The sequence below is a fragment of the Cupressus sempervirens genome, chromosome 3 (assembly GCF_028749045.1).
Source record: "Cupressus sempervirens isolate cs-2001-9-10 chromosome 3, ASM2874904v1, whole genome shotgun sequence".
Taxonomy (NCBI): Eukaryota; Viridiplantae; Streptophyta; class Pinopsida; order Cupressales; family Cupressaceae; genus Cupressus; species Cupressus sempervirens.
The window spans coordinates 753,696,128-753,715,900 of NC_143120.1; the positions used below are offsets into that span (position 1 = coordinate 753,696,128).

The 19,773-nt window shown below is 37.5% G+C and overlaps 1 protein-coding gene across 2 annotated transcripts in view; it reads left to right on the forward strand.

The window, feature by feature from the left end:
* LOC149569014 (uncharacterized) overlaps positions 1-19,773 on the forward strand; it is a 299,791-nt gene that overhangs the window by 117,517 nt on the left and 162,501 nt on the right. For both annotated transcript variants that reach the window (XM_089821826.1, XM_089821825.1), the window contains one exon: positions 2,567-2,663. In XM_089821826.1, the coding sequence (XP_089677952.1) occupies positions 2,567-2,663 (97 nt within the window). The remainder of the gene's footprint in view (positions 1-2,566; positions 2,664-19,773) is intronic.

The following is a 19,773-nucleotide window of genomic DNA, read 5'->3' on the forward strand; positions in this document are numbered from 1 at the left end:
AGAGGCGATGACCTTCTCCCACCCCTCATGATGCAGGGCATCTTAGTTACTGATTTCTTTCACTGCTTAATGAATTGGCTGCTGTGTTTTTTGATCTGCTACGTGCATCTTGAATTTTTGCTTGTGGTTTCCTCTATATATGTTTGAGAGTTTGGGAAATCTATAGCATTATAGTGAACACCATTGGTTGTCACAATAGTGCTGCAAAAGATAAACAGGCTGAAGTAGGCTTTTTCTTAAGTAAAAGATATAGTGAATCCTCATATAATCATGTAGATTTCAGCAGATCACCACAGCGGCACATGTTACTACACTACCACGTGTTACTACACAAGCTTGGGAAAGACATGTAGGATTGAATCTGTTCCTTGAAGGATGGAGAACCCTTTGGTGGCTAATATGTTTTAGGAAACATGGAACCTGTAGAGTCATAGTGGAAGCTGAAGTGTTGATTTCATATTATTTTTATTTATTAATTAATTTAATTAACATTCAAAATTGTGGCTGCAAATATAAATATGGTAGGAAAAGTGGTAATTGGAATTCTGGCTGCACACACACGCGCACGCACACATCTTGATCAATGAATCAAATGTGTAAATCCAAACCAGAATCTAAACCAGCATTGACAACATAACCTAAAACAAATTGAAATAAATTATTATAAATTCTCGAGCTAGTCCATATATATATATATATATATTACATTACACCAGAAGTCATCAAGTGCACTCATTGCTGCATAATGTATGTTTCAATTCCTAACCATATTCTCAAGGTACGGTTGGGTACATTGAGCAGTGTGGTATAATATATGAATCTAATTTAAATCCGTAAACTCTAGGCTCAACATTAATACTATCACTGTCACTGCATTGCCACTAAATGATTCCACAAATAAGGAATAGAAGAAGAGCCTCAATGAATGGCCGCCTTCTCTTCTCTTTGCCTCCTATTTAATTTTTGATATTGATCAAAGGATTCTATTTGGCTTTGTGCCTTATGTACTACTTTGGAGGGCACTTTTGAGCTCATTTTAGCATCATTGCATGGTGTTTGATATCTCCGTCTGTTAATACCTTCCTCAAGCATTTTTGTCTTGCAATGTAGACAAGTTATCTCCTCTTTCATATTCCTTGGGATGGTATGTTTCCAATTGCAACAAGGAAAAATGGAAAATAAATTAATATATATGGTTTATAGCTAATTAAGATAAAGAAAAAACATAAAAAAGAAAACAATGTGTTTGCAGCCATAAAATAGAAGTCACTTACAAATTTAGCTACAGTTCGCTCATAAAATGATACCAAAGATAGTTAAGGATTTGTTCTTTGTTCCATAAATGAAAAATAAAAAAACCTAAATGTAGAAGACAATTGAAATTTAAAAAAAATTCCCAAAAGATTCAAAATATAAATTTCTATTGAAACTTGCTTCAAATTGATGGTGGACTGTTCCAAATCAATATTGGGCTTTCCCAAATGATCTGTAGGCTCCTTTGTATGTACCAAGAGCTGCTATAAACCTACAGAGTAGGATCCTTCTAAATATAGCAATTCATCCATCATTACTTCTTTTACAGATATGGTTGTCATTGCACAACTCACCTTGTAAATGGGCCGCAGCACATTAGCATTGTGAATGTAGATTCATGTCCTGTGAGTCACTTGCAATTAGCACGAGACTCAATGTGCAAAAAAATGGCAACCGTACCCATCGGCAAATCTAAACCCAGAATTACTGCCACATTACCATCTTTAGAGACTGACTCTACAGCAAAATGCTATCTAACCTGACTGAAATGATACCAAAATGCACAAGTATTATAGAGTACTCCAAGTCAAGCAATTGTATGTTCGCTTATGATTTATATTCTTATTGATTATGGCTGGTCTGTCCATTCTATGACTAATTTTAAAATATTAAAATCTACCTTTGTACTTATTTTTATTGAATATTCTGTTGTATTAGTGATGTAATGCAGATTTGTTTACATTCATAGACTAAATATAGTAATCTATCTATTTTAGCCTTGTTTTCCACCATGGATTTATAGTGGTACATGCAAGTGTTTGACTTCACTTCCTTCTGCTGCATGAAATGTCTGTATATTATTTCCGCATTTTGTAATAGATGTGATTTATTTTGCAATTCCGTTTCTACTCTGTTATAGTTTTGTGTATGGTCAATGCAGTTGTCAACTACAAGGCTGGTTGATCATTGTTTTTGTTACTCATATGAATTTCGGGATTGAGGTGGACTTGTAAATAGAGTCATAGACTACGTTGTGTGCAGTTAAATTTATTCCTGAAATAATTCTCAATGCTGATTTGTTTCGGTATAAAATTCTATGCCTTTTTATTTTTCTTTCAAATGGTTCACTACAATTTTCTAATCAATCTTCAAGACATTCTAATATAAACTAGGCATTGTGATTAGATGCAGTCTTTATCTTGAATCATTTCAAATAGTTTTTGTTTTTTCCTTTAAAAGAATTAGATATGTGCAATTTTTCATACTTCTAATTGGATATTTTCATTTTCTCATACTTCTTTTTTGGTTACAGATGGATGCGGAGACTGCTCTTGGATCAATTGTTGGAGGTACTAGTTTGGAAGAGCGTATACGTTCGGCTCAGGATATTGCAAGGCGTAATGTTTCAGGTTTTCTTACACTACTCTCTTGGTGCATTTAGGCATGAAACAATAAGAACAAATCAGTTGTTCTTTGTTGTCCCAACGCATTTCAAAAATACGCAATTTCTTCCCTATTCAATAATTCCACGACTACTTTCAAAGGACTTAGTATATGAGGGCTGGCTGCATCTGATTATTTGTATCAGTTGGAATTTAGTTTTTGAAAATTGCTTGTTAGGAAAGTGGGTTCATAGTGGAGTTGTTGTTAATCTTTGTGGCTAAGGCAACAGGGATGCCAGTCAGCTGAATGCGTCCTACTCTCAACATCTGATAAGAAAGGTTGTAATGTCTAAAGACATGATTAGTATTTGAAAAAGTTGATGCTCAAAATAAATTCGTTTTCTTGGGGCTTTTTCATGGAGGCTGTGTCTCATGGGATTTTGTTATTTCTATAAAATATATGCCAGAGAAAAACTGTCATGTCCCCATTTTGGAGGCAATTTGATTTAATTAATTTAATTAATTAGGTTGTCCAAAATAATGAATATTTTATGAGGATGACTAATTAATTATTTTAATTAAATAAATAAGTGGTATTAAGTTAATTATTTATAAAGTTATCAAATAAATAAATAATAAAAAGGTAACTTTATATTTAATTAATTTAATAAAGTGACTTGAATTATAAAATATTTTATAAAGTCACTTAATAGATAAAATAAAATGATGTTCTAGAAGTTTCTGGAGAAAGTGGAGAAAAAAGAATAAATAGGCACCCCGGGCTTCATTCTTTTCATCCAGTTGTTTATTTCTCTCTTGACATCAAATTGTGATTCAGTCACATAGTCTATTGTGGAGCCAAGTGGTTTCAGATAGTTAGTTGATCTTTGGGAACGAAAACTCCCTTGGATTAGCATAACTAAGGAAGTGAAATATCTTTTGAAGGGTTGCACATTTGGAGGTGATACTTCAGTCACTTCAGCTAGGGCATCATTGGGCCTAAGGCCATTTTGAGCATTTCAGCATTTTAGGAGGCATTTTAGCAGGGCCGAAATTATTGGAGGTCATTTCTAGCAGGTCCGAAATTATAGGAAGCCATTTTAAAGCAGTCTGAAAAAAGTAGGCCGAAAAAGCAGAACCGAAAAAAAAGCAGGCCAAAAAAGCAGACCCGAAAAAAGCAGGCGGAAAAAGTAGTCCCAAAAAGCAGCTCCGAAAAAGCAATCCGAAAAAGCAGTTCGAAAAAGCAAAAATGAAAAAAGCAAATCCGGAAAAAGCAAGTGGAAAAAAGCAGATTGGAAAAAAGCAAAGCAGAAGGGGCAGCATTGTAGAAAATTATTACAACCATCTACAATCAGGTTCTTCACTTCTCATTTGGCATATTTTCTGAGAAATATAAATTTTCAGCTGAGTACAAAATATAGCTTCAGCACTTCACTATTTTCATATTGTACTTGTCTTTGTTTGCCATTTGGCATTATTGGTATCAAAGGAAGGCTAGGATTTTGCAATTGAAAGAGCATTGTAATTTTTAGACTAGCTATATTGTAAACCTAGAGTTTGATGATCAACTTATTAGTTTGCATGCCAATTGTTTGACAAAATGTCAATTGGCTGTAAGTTCTCTTTTTGGCATAAATAATGTTATAATTTTGCATACTAAGTGTTTATATTAATGCCACTTGGTTGTAAGTGCATTAATGCCATCCTAGGTTGCATCCAAAGTATTTTTCATAATTACTAATTGCTGTAGCTGCATATTGCAAGTAGTTTAAGTCACATATTTGTATTGAATATTGCCAAAATTAGTTGCACATTCATGTTAGGTCATTGTTTAGACAATCTGGAGTCTTTTGTAAGCATTCTCTTTGATGCAAATCGAAACAAGTGTTATTGCAGCAATCTGAAAAGTTATATCAGTCATATGACCCCTTGTATGCAAAGTGTTTGACAAAATTCTTCGAGCCTTCAATCAGCATTTTAAGGTCGGATTTGAGCAGGGTCATTACAATGGTATCAGAGCTTGCTTGCAAAGTGTTTGACGAAATGTCAAACCACTGAAGTATAGAGATTTTTGGTGTTTGAAGAAGTTATAACCTATTGGGGTTATTACAAAAACACTAGGATTGGATGATAAAGATTTCTAAGTGTCATTTATATTTTTAAATATTGTCACTCACATTAGCCTCCCACCCCAATTAATGTTTTAAGGCCTGTCCTACCCATACAATTCTATGGGCCAGTTCACAAGCAGGGTGGCCGGAAAGGGAAACTAGCCGGGGGTGGGACTTCTAGTTTAGGCCTATCCGCCCCTTGGGGGCTAAGGGCAGATTCTAAAGTCTTGTATAGTGATCTGCATTATAAATTCTAAAGTAAGCTGGAATAAGAGACGAACTTCACAATAATGTGCCTCATATATCATTGGCATAATACATTCTACAATTCTAAACTAAGTTACTGATTCAGATGCAGATTCGGGAAGCAGATACTGGATGTGGGAGGAAGCGTGTATATATATATATAATTTTTTTAAAAATATATAATATATGCAAAGAAATGCAAGAAATATACTAAAACAAATCATTTGATAGTATGACTATGATACTTCCACCTTTTATCAAAATTCAAGATATTTGAAAATTCATATCAATATGTGCTTGTTCAACATTATAGTTTTGACAATAAGTTATAAATTCCAATTGGTCATGTTCAAGATTCCAACAAAATAAAAATGTTTAGTTCATGATTGAAGATTTAATCAACTAACATGTATTAGAGTCTGAATCATAAGGATTCACAAGAAAATCTACATTCTCATCATCATCTCCAACTGCTGAAAGATCATTTGAACAAAAAATGGTTCCACTTATGGTAGATGCAACGCATGCCCCGCTATCATATTCATCACCATCTCCGAGTGTAGTAAGATCAAAGTGTTGCATCCAAATCTGCACACTCAAGGGCTACATTCCAAAGCTTTGTTGTCCCTTCTTGTAATGATCATTCTTACGTGACAAAAGACGAAAGTTGGTGTGGACAAAGACCAAGTCCTCAACTTTCTTTGAGCCCAACTGGTTGCACTTCATTGAAAGGATAAAGGAGTATGTACTTCAATTCCTTTCAACAACAGAAGAGCTAGCAACCTAGATAGTGGTCACAAAACATACAAATGAAAAGCAAATTAATTTTAAAGTATGTGTGAAACACTAAATTCTAGAATGCAAGTGGTAAACATAAAACCAATTTATTTTTGAAAACTTATGATAGGACCTTGATTGCAAGAGGTTGAAGATGCTTGAAATGTTCATACATGTAGCACCATGTGATAGCTCCCATTCTATTTTGGTCCTTTGCTGCAAATGGAGAATGCTTTAATCCTATCATGATCACACCATATCGACACCCAAAGCGACTCAAGGATGAGATCGAAAGGACCATCGAGGAGTTGCTAGCTATGGGGCACATCCGACCAAGTAAGTCACCTTTTGCATCTTCTGTTGTTTTGGTACAAAAGAAGGATGGAACTCTTCGGATGTGTGTTGATTACAGGGAATTAAATAAGAGAACCATTAAGAATAGGTATCCCATTCCTCGCATTGATGAGTTGATAGATGAATTTCATGGGGCTTGTTATTTCACGAAAATTGATTTGAGATCAGGATATCACCAGATCAGAGTCCGTGAACAGGATATTGAGAAAACTGCTTTCAGATGTCATTGTGGGCACTTTGAGTTTGTAGTCATGCCTTTCGGCCTGACAAATGCACCTGCCACTTTCCAGTCCACTATGAACAGAGTTTTCCACCATCAGTTGAGGAAATTCGTGCTGGTGTTTTTTGATGACATTTTGATCTATAGCCGATCATGGCAGGAGCATCTAGATCATTTGGAGACAGTGTTGAGCATTTTACAGAAGGAGTCCTTGTATGCAAAAGAGTCCAAATGTGACTTAGGGATGACCGAGATGTTATATTTGGGACACATTATTAGTGCAGATGGAGTGCGGATGGATCCTGAAAAGATTCGCGCTATTGTTGATTGGCCTCCACTAGAGAACCTTACACAGTTGAGGGGGTTCCTTGGTTTATGTGGTTTCTATCGCAGGTTTGTCAGTGGCTACTCACGACATGCAGCTCCCATGACAGATCTACTGAAAAAAGGGGAATTTGTGTGGACTCAGAAGGTACAGGACTGTTTTATGAGATTTAAGGAGATAATGACTACGTGCCCAGTTCTAGCATTACCTGATTTCACGAAGCCATTTGAGCTTCAATGTGATGCATCTGGAGAGGGAGTAGGTGCTGTACTTATGCAGAATAAGCACCCCATAGCTTATGAGAGCAGGAAGCTCAGAGGCCCCGAGCGTTCATTCAGTATATATGATAAGGAGATGTTGGCCATCATGCATGCTTTAGCCAAATTCAGACAATATCTTGTGGGTAGCAAGTTTTGTATTAAAATTGATCATAACAGTTTGAGGCATTTCTTGGGACAGCGGGACCTGAATGATCGCCAGCAAAGGTGGGTAAGTAAGTTGCAGGCATATGATTTTGACATCTCATATGTCAAGGGAACTCAGAATGTTGTTGCAGATGCTCTTTCTCGAAGGCCACACCTCACTCTTATGGTTCTGATATCAGAGGATTGGCGACACTTGATTATAGCAGAGTATGCCAGGGATACATGGGCCTCCGATATAGTGGAGGGAACAGTGATTGATACCAGATACACACTTGTAGATGATTTAATCATTTACAAGAACAGGATTTACCTAGTCCCAGGATCGAAGGTTAAGCAACTGATTTTGAGAGCATTTCATGACTCACCGACAGCAGGCCATCCCGGGTACTTCAAGACTTACAGGTCAGTTCGAGAGCGGTTCACTTGGAAGGGGCTGAAAGCTGATGTTTTGCAGTACGTTTGAGAGTGTCTTGTTTGCCAGCAAAACAAACAAGAACACACCTATCCGGCAGGGTTCCTACAGCGACTTCTGATCCCTGACAGGAAGTGGGAGTGCATCTCCATGGACTTTATCACAGGTTTGCCCAAGGTACAAGGACGGGATTGTATTTATGTGGTGGTAGATAGATTAACAAAATATGCTCATTTCTTTCCTATCACCACTACCCACTCAGTAGCTCAGGTGGCAGAGGTTTTCTTTCGGGAGGTTTTTAGATTACACGGATTGCCTCGGAACATTGTGAGTGACAGGGATAGCCGTTTCATGAGTCATTTTTGGCAGGAGGTATTCCGGTTATGTGGCACGGAGCTTACACCCAGCACTAGCTATCACCCACAAACCGATGGTCAGACGGAGATTGTGAACAAATGGGTGGAAGGGTATTTAAGGAATTATGTGGCAGCTCAGCAGCGAGCTTGGGTCAGATGGATATATCTCTGCGAGTATTGTTACAATACTACATATCACATCACTATACATATGACACCCTTCATAGCACTTTACGGTTATGAAGCACCTAGTTTCTTGGATTTGTTGTTGGGCGACAGCCGGGTACCTAGTGCAGGAGAATTATTACAGGAGAGTAAGGATATAGTTGCTACTCTCAAAGATAATATTGCGAGAGCTCAGAACCAGCAGAAGCAGTATGCAGACCAGAAGAGGACTGAGCGTAGTTTTGAGGTGGATGATATGGTTTACCTCATGTTGCAGCCATACAGGCAATCTACTCTTAAGAAGAGTGGTGCAGAGAAACTCAAGCCACGCTATTACGGACCATTCAGGGTTATCAGGCGAATTGGTGAGGTGGCTTATGAGTTGGAGCTTCCGGCAGACAGCAGGGTGCACAATGTGTTTCATGTGTCCCGCCTCAAGAAGGCGTTGGGTCAGAATGTGGTGCCTTCCGCAGTATTACCTCCTTTAGACGATGAGGGAAAATTGATTTTAGTGCCAGAATCCATCCTGGAGAGCAGAGAAAAGCAGCTTTGCAGAAGAGTGATCAGAGAATACTTGGTTAAGTGGAAAGATCTACCTGTTGAGGATGCTACTTGGGAGGGGGAAGCTATTTTGCAGCACCCGGCGTTGAGATTGCTTGAGGCCAAGCAATTTCAGGAGGGGCGGACTGTAATGTCCCCTTTTTAGTTCGACATGACATTGATCATGGATTTTGCCTATTCCAGACTCTCGTAGGCAAATGGTGTGGAGAGAGAGTCAATTCTGCGGATCAGATGGTCATATCTTGCTCTTGAAGAAGTGTTAAGAGGTTATATTTTATTATTATGTGTTATTGGGGCCTACATGTTATAATTTTAAGTTGAGTTGCACTTTTTATTTTATAAAATTACTTTATTATAAAAAGTGCATTATAATGAGATTTTATAAAGGATGTTTCTAGAAGTTCTAGAAAAAGTGCATTATAATGAGATTTTATAAAGGATGTTTCTAGAAGTTCTAGCAACTTCTTAGAAAAGTGAATAAATAGAGGGCTGGGCCTCTCATTTTGGACATGCTTGGATTTGAGATTTCTTCTACTTTTTCCATTGTGGAGCAAATTTGTAGTCTCTTGGGTCTGCAAATTATTATTTGATCTTTGGGAACGAATCACTCCCTTGGATTGGCGACTTTGAGGGTGTGAAATATCACCTAAATTGTTGCATTTGAGGAGTGGGTAATTCAGCCATCTCATTTGGACTTCATTGAGATTTAGTTATAAGGGTTTACTTTGGTTGGAATAAGGGTTTCAGTTGTGCCCTAGCATTTGAGGATTGATTAACAGGGTTTGAAGACACAGTTTTACATTATTTTTAGACTGCCAGTCCAGGGTTTGAACCCACGTTTTTGCTCATAACTCCTAATTGGCTTGACGGATGAATTTCATATTTTAGGGGGTTATTCAGCAACCCTAGGCGCCCAGATTTATTGCTTTTGGAGTGACAAAAAACGCTGCAGTATTTTTAACTAGCAGCCGTACCAGGCCGTACCTGTACGGCCCTGTGAGTTGGGCAGCAGCAGCAATTTTGTGAGTCGGTTTGGGGCAAATTGTGAGGTCTTCGTGTGGCATTAATTCAGCATTCATATCCGGCAAAATTGGAGCTATTTCAGGTGCACAAACTGAAGTTTTGATTGCCAAAATATTGCATGTTATGGATTAGAACAGTCAGCACTGTCATTGCATAAATAGTTATTTCCAGTCATTAATAACTGTTTCGTCATTTGCATTCCAAATCTGAACTGGGTTATTGTTCATGTCATAACATTGCATTGTCAAGAGCTTGATGTATTAGAAGTGCATAGTTGTGACAGTCTCTCATTGTAATCAGTTCTATTTGCTGTCATAAAATCAGAATTGCATTGGACTTCATATTTGAGTTTCATATTGTCATCTATCTCTTAGATTGGTAGTGTTATAATCTGGAAATTGTTGTTCATACATTATTGGCATCATATATTGAGGTTTCGTTGTACAACAATTAGTAATATTGCAGCCTTATTCGGTTACATGCCAACTGTTTGACAAAATTCCTAAGTCCAGTTTGAGGGTTTCAGTGGCCTTTATAGTAAGGGTCATTACAACCATCTTGATGGCTTCGATGAGAATTCTAGAAACGAATTGGGAATCCTTCACTTCCCCCTCACAATCAACAACCTTCAAAAACATTGCCCCTTTAGGGGACACTGCAATCACATTAATCAATGGCCGGTCTCTTGTATCCTTCCAACCATTTGACACAATAGTTAGACTTGGAGTTTTCTAAGGTTTTTTGATTGGTTGAAGGTCTTTTGTATATGCATCTTCTCTTGTTGCAATAGAGTCGTACGCACATTTTCATACCTCGGGCTTGTGTAATCAGCCGGTGCTTCTTTGATTGCTGCCACCATTTCCTTCCAATATGGTGATCTCATCAAGTTGAAAGGAAGCCCATTCGCATAGAGGCAATGTGCAATAGTTTCATCAGAACATCCTCTTGGCTCCATTTTAAATGTGGTGTGCAATGAGTCTCTTTTGCGGGTTGAAATTCCCACTTCTTCCTCATCTTCTCCTAGTATAGGTACTTGCAAGAGTGGGTGTTGGGAGGATACAATTGGTTCAATGGGTGCATGCATCTTGCTCTTCTAGGGTGGAGGTTGATAGTAGCTTTTTTTTGATCTTTTGACCAATGCATCAACATCTTCTTTTTCTCTTACAAATAAAACTATTTTTGTACTAGTCATCCCAGTACCAATTTTGCCTTTGCACATTCCAAATCCTTTGCTTGTAGGACCCATAAAATGAAGCTTCATGTGGGAATACGAGCTAAAAGGTTTTCCTTAGTTACTTTCACTCCAATTGCACTTCCAATAGTATGAGACACCTCATAAAACTTGGGATGTCCTCCTTGTATGTCTCCACAAAGGATATCCTATATCAACTTTGAAATTATTAGTCCCTTTCTCTCCTTGCCACCCCACTGAACTTTGACTACTATTGGTGGCCATTCTTGCACAATAAAATCTAGTTTTTGGCAACCTATAATAAGAAAATAAATAAATTTTAATTAGGAAAACAACTATGAATATCAAGCATACAAGTGCGAAAAAATGAAAAAAAACTACTAAAATAGATACCCAAACTTGCTTCTTTATTTCTTTTAAATAAAAAAAAATTTGAAAATTTTCTTCAAAAAACTTGAAACAATTCATCAAAAACTCAAAAATATTCTTTAAAATACTCAATAATGGGATCAAACACTTACCTTAAATGCTTAAAACTCCTTAGAGGAAGCTATCTCTTGCTTGTTGATCGATCCTCTTCGAAAATGCTCAACTTGCCTTCACAATGCAAAATGGAGACCAAATGAGAAGTTGCTGCAAAGAAAGTTACAAAATGACTTGTGAATGCTTCAACATTCACCTTTAGGGTTGTTTTAGGGTTTCCTTGCAAAAAAAAAAAAGACATAAAAATATGAATTAGAGCACATGCAAATAATATAACTTAAGTTGTTTAGTGATTTTTTTTTGTTTTTTGGGCACTAGGCCCATGAATACCTCTGGATGTGTATGAATGCCCTGTGGAGGCTTCTTGGAAGCCAACCATAGGCTTCCGGATGTGGCAATAACCCAAATACTGGCTTCTATCCGCATCCAGAAGCCTGTGGGTGGCTTCTGGAAAGCCTCCGTAGGGCATTCAGATGCATCTGACATTTGCCTGCCTCTGCCTCCGCTTCCAGTTGCAACCCAGACGGATTGGTATTTTAGATTCTAAACACAAAGCCTCTCATACCACTATGTAATTTGTTATGTCTCGTGTTCCATTTTTTGCAGAAAGAAGAATCTATCTTCTTGCGTCCTTATTGATGCATACTGATAGTGTGAGATCCACATTTTTAAGGTCTATCATCCTAGGTTAACATTTCAGTCAATTTCTGCAGCCTGTTTCTTTTCAGTGGTCATAGATCTCGTCTGAATAATAAATTTTCAGCATAAATGATCATGTAACAACTTACAATGGTTTATATTTGTGCTATGAACAATTTAAACACATTTTAGCAGCCAACATGCTTCTCAATGATGAGATATGGTAAATGAGTTATAATTCAAGCACACCTAGTTTTCTTTTATTTTACATCAGTTTTAAAAAGTCAAGCTAGTCTTCTATCCCTTTGACTTTGAACTCATTCTCATTTACTAGACAGCCTAAATTCAAAGACACCTATTTGATTTTAATTAACTTCAAAGAAACTAAATAAATTATTCTAATTTATAGCATGCATGACAGAAGATTAGATAACCTTTAATGGTTCAAATTCAACATTGAATCAACTAGGTAGATACAAAACTCCAACCATTATGTTCTATCCAGAGACATTTAATCTTTCACTCAAAGACAAGCAAAGAACAAAACATACACCACAAAAATATTGTAGAGATGAAATAAACCATGGTTTACACACTCGGCGAGTTCTCACTGAGTGTTTGAGTACTCGCTGTTTTTTTTCAAAAGCGAGCAACTCGCGTGTTAACTTGCACGCCATTCAAGGCCGAACACTCGCTCTGAACTCGCACACAAATCGCAAGTTAAAACCTAAAAAACTTGCCAAAAATGCGACGTTGTTAGGAAGCCAGAAAAAATGGGAAAAAAAGTGGGAAAGATGCAAACTTTTTTGATTTTCTCTCTTTACATAGTTTCTATTTCTTTCTTCATCCGAGTCTTTAAAAACCCTACTCGCACAACATAAACACAGCTCGATTCGTCACCAAAAAAATAGTTCGTATCTTTGCCTGTTCCGCGGTTTCGCATTTTGCATTCTGCATTCAAGATTTTCAGCGTTAACGTTTGTATTCAACATTTTCAACATCGTATCTGCGTTTTCTGGGTTTGCATTTAATGAAATTGCCGTCTGATATAGTTTTTGAGGATTGAAAAATTAATAGATTTAACTTCTAAGCTTTAACTTTTAAGTTTAAATTTAATACAGTTTAACTTTTCTTTGATTTATTTTTTTATGGCTTAGTTTGAAGGTTTTTAATTTAATATAAATATAGTTTGAACTTTAAATTTTAAATGTATATCATTCAATTTTTTTAATAGTTAGATTTCATTGTTTGTTACTTTTTTATATTAGGAACAATTGATCATATTAAGATTAAAATTTTATGAGTTAAAAGTTTAAATGTCTAAAAATTTGTAATGACCCTCTCTATAAAGGCTACAGAAACCCTCAAACTGAACTTAGGAATTTTGTCAAACACTTGGCGTGTAACAGTAACAATATTCAGAATATGGTAATTTCAGATTTGATACTTTCAGAATATACTCACAGAATTACAATATATATAAGGCCATTGAACTATATTTCAATTACAATGCAATAAATTCTGAAATTATTTTATTACCAATTCTGGACTGATTATTACAATGACTGTATGACAGCAAATTTACCCAAAAATTGACATATATTTCAGAATGCAAGAACCTGGTTTGAAGAACTATGGAAGAACACCACGTTTTGCTGCAGATCGTTGATGAAGACCTCCAACCGCACCCCCAAACTGTCCTTAATTTGCTGCTGCTGCCCAAACTAGCAGGGCCGTACCAGGCCGTACCTGTACGGCTGCTGAAATAAAATAATATTAGGGTTTTGGGACCCCCAAATGCAAGGAAAATGGGCGCCTAGGGTTAGGTAGTAACCCTGTAAAACCATAAAAAATAACTCCAAGGGGTTGAGGAGATATGAGCAATTATGTGGTTCCGAACCCTGCTTTGCCAATTCTGAAAATGCACTTATTCTGTCTTCAAACTCTTGTCAAATGCTTCTCCAATGATAGGGCAAATCTGAAATCCTTATTCCAACCAAAAACAAACCCTAACAACGAATTCTCAATAAGCTCCAATGAGATGGCTGAATACCAACTCCAATTATGCAACAATTCAGGTGATATTTCACACCCTCAAAGTCGCCAATCCAAGGGAGTGATTCGTTCCCAAAGATCGAATAATTTGCAGATCCAAAGTCCACAAATGTCTTCACAATGAAGAAGTAGAAGAGTTCTCCAATCCAAGCATGTCCAAATGAGAGGCCCAACCCTCTATTTATTCACTTTTCTAAGAAGTTGCTAGAACTTCTAGAAACATCCTTTATAATTTCTCATTATAATGCACTTTTTATAATAAAGTAATTTTATAAAATAAAAAGTGCAACTCAAATTAAAATTATAACATGTGGGCCCCAATATCACATAATGATAAATATAACCTCTTAACACTTCTTCAAGAGCAAGATATGACTATCTGATCCGCAGAATTGACTCTCTTTCCACACCATTTGCCTACGAGAGTCTGGAATAGGCAAATCCATGATCAATGCCATGTCGAACTAAAGAGGGGACATTACAAAATTTAGATTTAAATGTTATTGTTTGTAAAATTGTTTTATGTTTCACTGAGTCTGGTAGCTTCACGGATGATAACGGGGAGGTTATGGAGGGTCTAATCACATGTATTGAGAGGATGACACCTATAAGTGCAACAAGAGACCTCATCCTTTTAGAGTTGTAGAACTATAAGGTAGCTAGGGGTCAATTGTTTTCTTCCAAAATGTGTGTACGAGGAAGAGGGATCCAAACACCAAGTAAGAAAAAGTGAATTCTGATATATTTGAAGTTATGAATTTCAACTATTAATAGAAATTAGAATATTGTTTATTTACAAAAAAAACTGAATATCTTATTTGCAGGTTCTTGGTGGGAAGATTTTGGTGGAAACACACCAAATTTGCAAAGGCTAGCACTCCAAATTTTGTCTCAACCTTGTAGTGCTTCTGGCTGTGAGAGGAATTGGAGTTTGTTTGATGCCATTCACACAAAGAAGCATAATAAGTTGACACAAAAACGCCTGAATGATCTTGTTTTTGTGCAGTATAACCTTCAGCTTCGCACAAAAAAGGTGTAGGACCAGCCAGATGAACTCATTGATCTAGATGAAATTGATCCCTACAATGATTGGACTGTGCAGGATAATGATCCCTCCTTATTTACTGAGGATGAGATTGCTGACATGGAGAGGCAGGCTATGGAGGATTTGCCTGCAGCAGAAGTAGGGGAGATTGGATTAGATGAGAGAGATCGATGTGGTGGAGGAGGAGCCAGTTCCACCTACTAGCATGGTGGAGCCACAAGCACAATCTACTACACCAAGCAGGGAGCCAGTTTCAAGCATTAGGACTCCGACTGTACCCTCTGTCTCCCATTATTTCTCTAGGGCGGGGAAGAGGAAGATATGAGAACTTTTAATATCTAAGTGCCTAGATATGAAATTTATGATGGTGATTTTCAAATAAAATAATCATAAATTAATAATAGATATTATTTAGTAACTTAGTAGTAAGCTATTGTATTTGTTTCCACTATCTAGCTTCATATGATGATGTCATTTTGTAATCAATGTGTTTTGAAGTTTGAACAATTAGATAATTTGCAATGGGTGCAATGTGAGAAATTGTGATATATTCGTGTATTTTTTATGAGATTCCTTTGTGTTTTCTAAACTTAAACCAATTGAAACCATTTGTAATGCTTCACAAATTGCAATTAAGGGAAAAACACTGAAAATCCGTCAGTGAACAAGAAAGTTCAGGTCAGATGTACAACTGTAGGAATGTCCATAATTTATTTAGTTGCCTAGCAAGTAGTTGCTGGTTACAGACCTACATGTTTTCCAAACAACACTCTGAATTGTCCGAACTCGAAGTATGAGGCAATAAAAACATAAAAGCATGCAAAAATGTAGGTTGAAATTCCTGTGAAGGACCGTGGATGTGCTACAACAGTGATAGAAATGTTCTTGTGTCACTGCCCAGCTAGGTTTGAGATCGGGAAATGAATTAGGACAGTGCTGGAGGTCTGACAGTGAATACTTCTTTATGGTTTTTAAACTCATAGTCTCATTAGATATATTTTGTAATTGATTTTGAAAAATAGGAAATGTGTTTTATAAGAAATAATAAAGCTTATTAAGTTGCCGAGTCTTTGCCGAGTTTTCACCAAGTTTTTGCCAAATCAAAAAATTTGGGCTTGCTGAGTACTCTCCGTGTTCGAGTATGCGATCTATGAAATAAACAATACTTGCTCATTTTATTTCAAAAGATGTTTGAGTACATTTCTTGGATAGAATTACAATAAAAAAATGCATCATACTTTTTATTTTGACTAAAGATATGCTATACATACTACAGACATTACATGAGAAAACCATCACATTCTTCTGAATACACTTGTACTCGACACTTTTACAAAAAGCTTGATCCGACCACTTTTAGAATCATGTACAATGGCTTGGAATTCCCTTTTATAGAAACAAGGTAGCAAACAAAAGGGCCTATGTAAATGTGACATTGATTTGTCAATCTTGTTACATAAGGAATATTCTAGAAGGCATATAAATCCTACTGAAAGACAAAATAATGCTCTATGTTCAATGCAAAGAATGTTGAAGCCATTGGCGCTATTAGAGATGTGCACTTATCTCAAGAAAGACATCATCTTCAAAATTGATCTTGCACTGACACCCAAAACTATTGAAGTTGCCTTTGCATTGTTTACCTCTACAACTAAAGTGAGTCAATGCATAGTATAGATAGCAAGGAATTTAACACAATAGAACATAATGTAATATGAGAAAACTGCCAACTTCTACATTAATGCCAAATAAGTTTACATACACAAGACACTATGAATCCATACACAATGATCATGTTATATTCCATCTGACAGAGTACATATATAAACCCCGAGGGGGTGTGAGTTGAACTGCAGCAACCCATAATTGCCTACCCTTTGGATATGCTAACAACCCAACGACATACTTAACAACTTAACAACATAATTGATGACATTGTAATTATTCTTTACAACATCATCCCCTCTAAAAAAGTTGTCTCCAACAATGTATAACAAAATGGAATGATGCCCAATTGACAAGCATACAAGAGACAAAAAGAAATCAAGATGTAGGAGGCTAAGAGTGCATCCCTAATGATGTAGCCTTGGATTGTGGTGTGACTATTGCCAAGTGAATCTACAACTCATACACCTTTTATGTCCCAAGTTGCAAATCTCAATTAGCTACCAACTTCTTCTACATAGTATGCTTCATTATCATGGCTTTCTCCACTAGCTTCTCTTTTGCATCCATCGTCTCCTTGGAACTCACTAAGCAGGACTCGAACTTAGCTCTATCCGACTGGGCTTGCTCCAACTGTATGGACAAAGCATCTCTCTTAGTGCGCAAGGCTGTCCTCTGTGCCCATGCCTCCTCCTCTCGAGCCACATCTATCCTAACCTGAGCCATCTTGCATTGAACTATCTCCAATTGAGTAGCCAACTCCTCTTGAGCTGACTCATGAGTGGTAGAGAGGTGCCATATACAACGGAGGGTATAATAGCCCTCTTGAAAAGGCTGCTGATCTCCCTCATCAAGGCATTCACTCGAGTCTGCCCTACTCTTTCTTAGAGAGCCCAATCCTCCATCATAGCAAGGGACTCCATAGCTAGACATCCCTAAGACTCATAGCACTCTTTGAATGCCTGGACACATCCCCCTCAGAAAAAAGTCAATGACCTCTCTAACTCTTGGATCACCTCCTCTTTGGCCTATGATTGAATAGAGGCTATCACTCACCTAGCTCCTGCATGCACCTCCCACAAGTAATTATCCAAGCTACCATCTACAAACTTCCTCCGTGGCTCCTGGAGAGGGCCATGCTCCAAACTCATTGTCATAGGCACAATGTCTCTATCGAGGGTATGCTCTAATGCTATCTCTACTAAAGTCTCTGGCCCTCAAGGATGCTCAAAGGCTATTTGCTCTAACTCTATGAGCATCGAGCTAACCGGTGAATTCTCTCTATGAAGATCTACTATCTCATGAGCAAGAGGTAATGTGTGTCATGGAGAGGTTAGGGTGGTCCCAACTAGCACCATCATTGCAATGTTGTACTTAACTAGGAATTTACTGTTGTTGTCTCAGCCTTTGTTAGCACACCACCCCCCATAAGTTCTACCCTCCCCATCTCTGTCTTGGCTATCTCTATCTGTCTGTGGATCTATAGGCTGCAAGTCTCCACTAGGAAACTCTTCACTAGGAAACTCCAACTTGGCCCTAGGTTCCACTCAGCCAACTCCACTGAAGGTGGTGCAACTACTGTTGGTGTCATATAGGTGTCCAAATTTGACCAAACGCAAGAATAGGTACCATAGTCACCACCCTTATTGATGTTGGTGGTGTCAAGTGTGACATTTCAAATAAAAGAGGTTGAGTAAACGTCATAGGTGCGGGTGCTATTGTGCCAACTATTGCATACTCTGTAGCCTTGTCCTTTACCACTTGATTGTCATCATCTCCAAAAGCACCATAGCTCTCCGACATAGCCTCTCCCACTATTGACATTCTCAGACTCAGACTCAGAGACTACCTAACGTCACTTCTTATACCCCGTTGGTGTCGTTCCTACATCCAAGTGCCTTCAATACATTATAGGTGGCTAGCTATGTATCAGGGTGCCCTCAGGCTTCACCTCAAGCTCTCCGTGTGGAATCTACACTCATGCGGCATAAAAATAAGACCTATTGCATAATGCAACATGTAGAACATTTTGTGCTGCAACATCATAAACTCATACACTTTGCCAATATTGTCACCCAGTCATACACAAGGCTGCTCATGAGATCGTTCATCAAGATAATTTGGGGAAGGGCTTGTTTGAGGCCCAATTTGACCTTGTCAACTGACTCTTCACTACAATAATGCATTTTCAAGATCCTTCTACAATGAAGGATGACTTCATCCCTCGCCCTTTTGATGCTTTCACCATTGGGTCCATTTCTACAAGTGTAAGATTCCAGGACACCATTTTGATTCAATATTCCTTCATTTCCCTCATCATCTTTGCCTTCAGATCAATATTTTTACTATGTGTACCAGGTATTCTAAATACTTTGGTAAATTATGTGGAAGGAGACTTTCAAATCATCTCCCAATACACAAATGTGTTGAATTTGTCTATCATCATCTAGAGAGGACCGTTGTATTGTAGATGCAGACCACTAGCATTTGAATGGCCCACTAAACTTTGGCTTTCCTTAGGGTTTGCTTTATTTAATTGTCATTAGAAGTCTCTTGCTACCATTTTTGCACTCTAATGCAGTCAATCCCTCAAAAACAACAGTTTGTGGTGTTACAATGTGTTTTCGAGCAGCCATTTGCACCTTTGGTCTTAGTTTCTTCTTATCGCTACAACTTGGATCCACTTTGCTTGCAACCTTTACACCATATGGAAAAACCTATCCACTTTTATCCATGCTGGAAGAACTACTCGAGGTTGCATGTAACTATTCTTTCCACTCTTTCTTTTTCCCCGAATCCATCAATAATTGCTTGTTGGTTGTCATTTTGTGCTTAAGGATTTAGTTAGGGTATGGGCTTGTTCTTTTTCCCTAATCGTCTGACAGAATGACGTGTTTCTGGCAGTAGAGGGCATGTGCGATACAATCGCACTTCATTTCTGCCAATGCCTTGAATTCGAATTCCCTTATTCTGCCATTTTTCAATGCCATCGTCTTGTAGCTTCTCCCAACTTTTCTTGGATTTTTGTTGCTTACTCAATATTTATTGTGCCGTTTACATCAACTCTGTTGTTGATACCACTT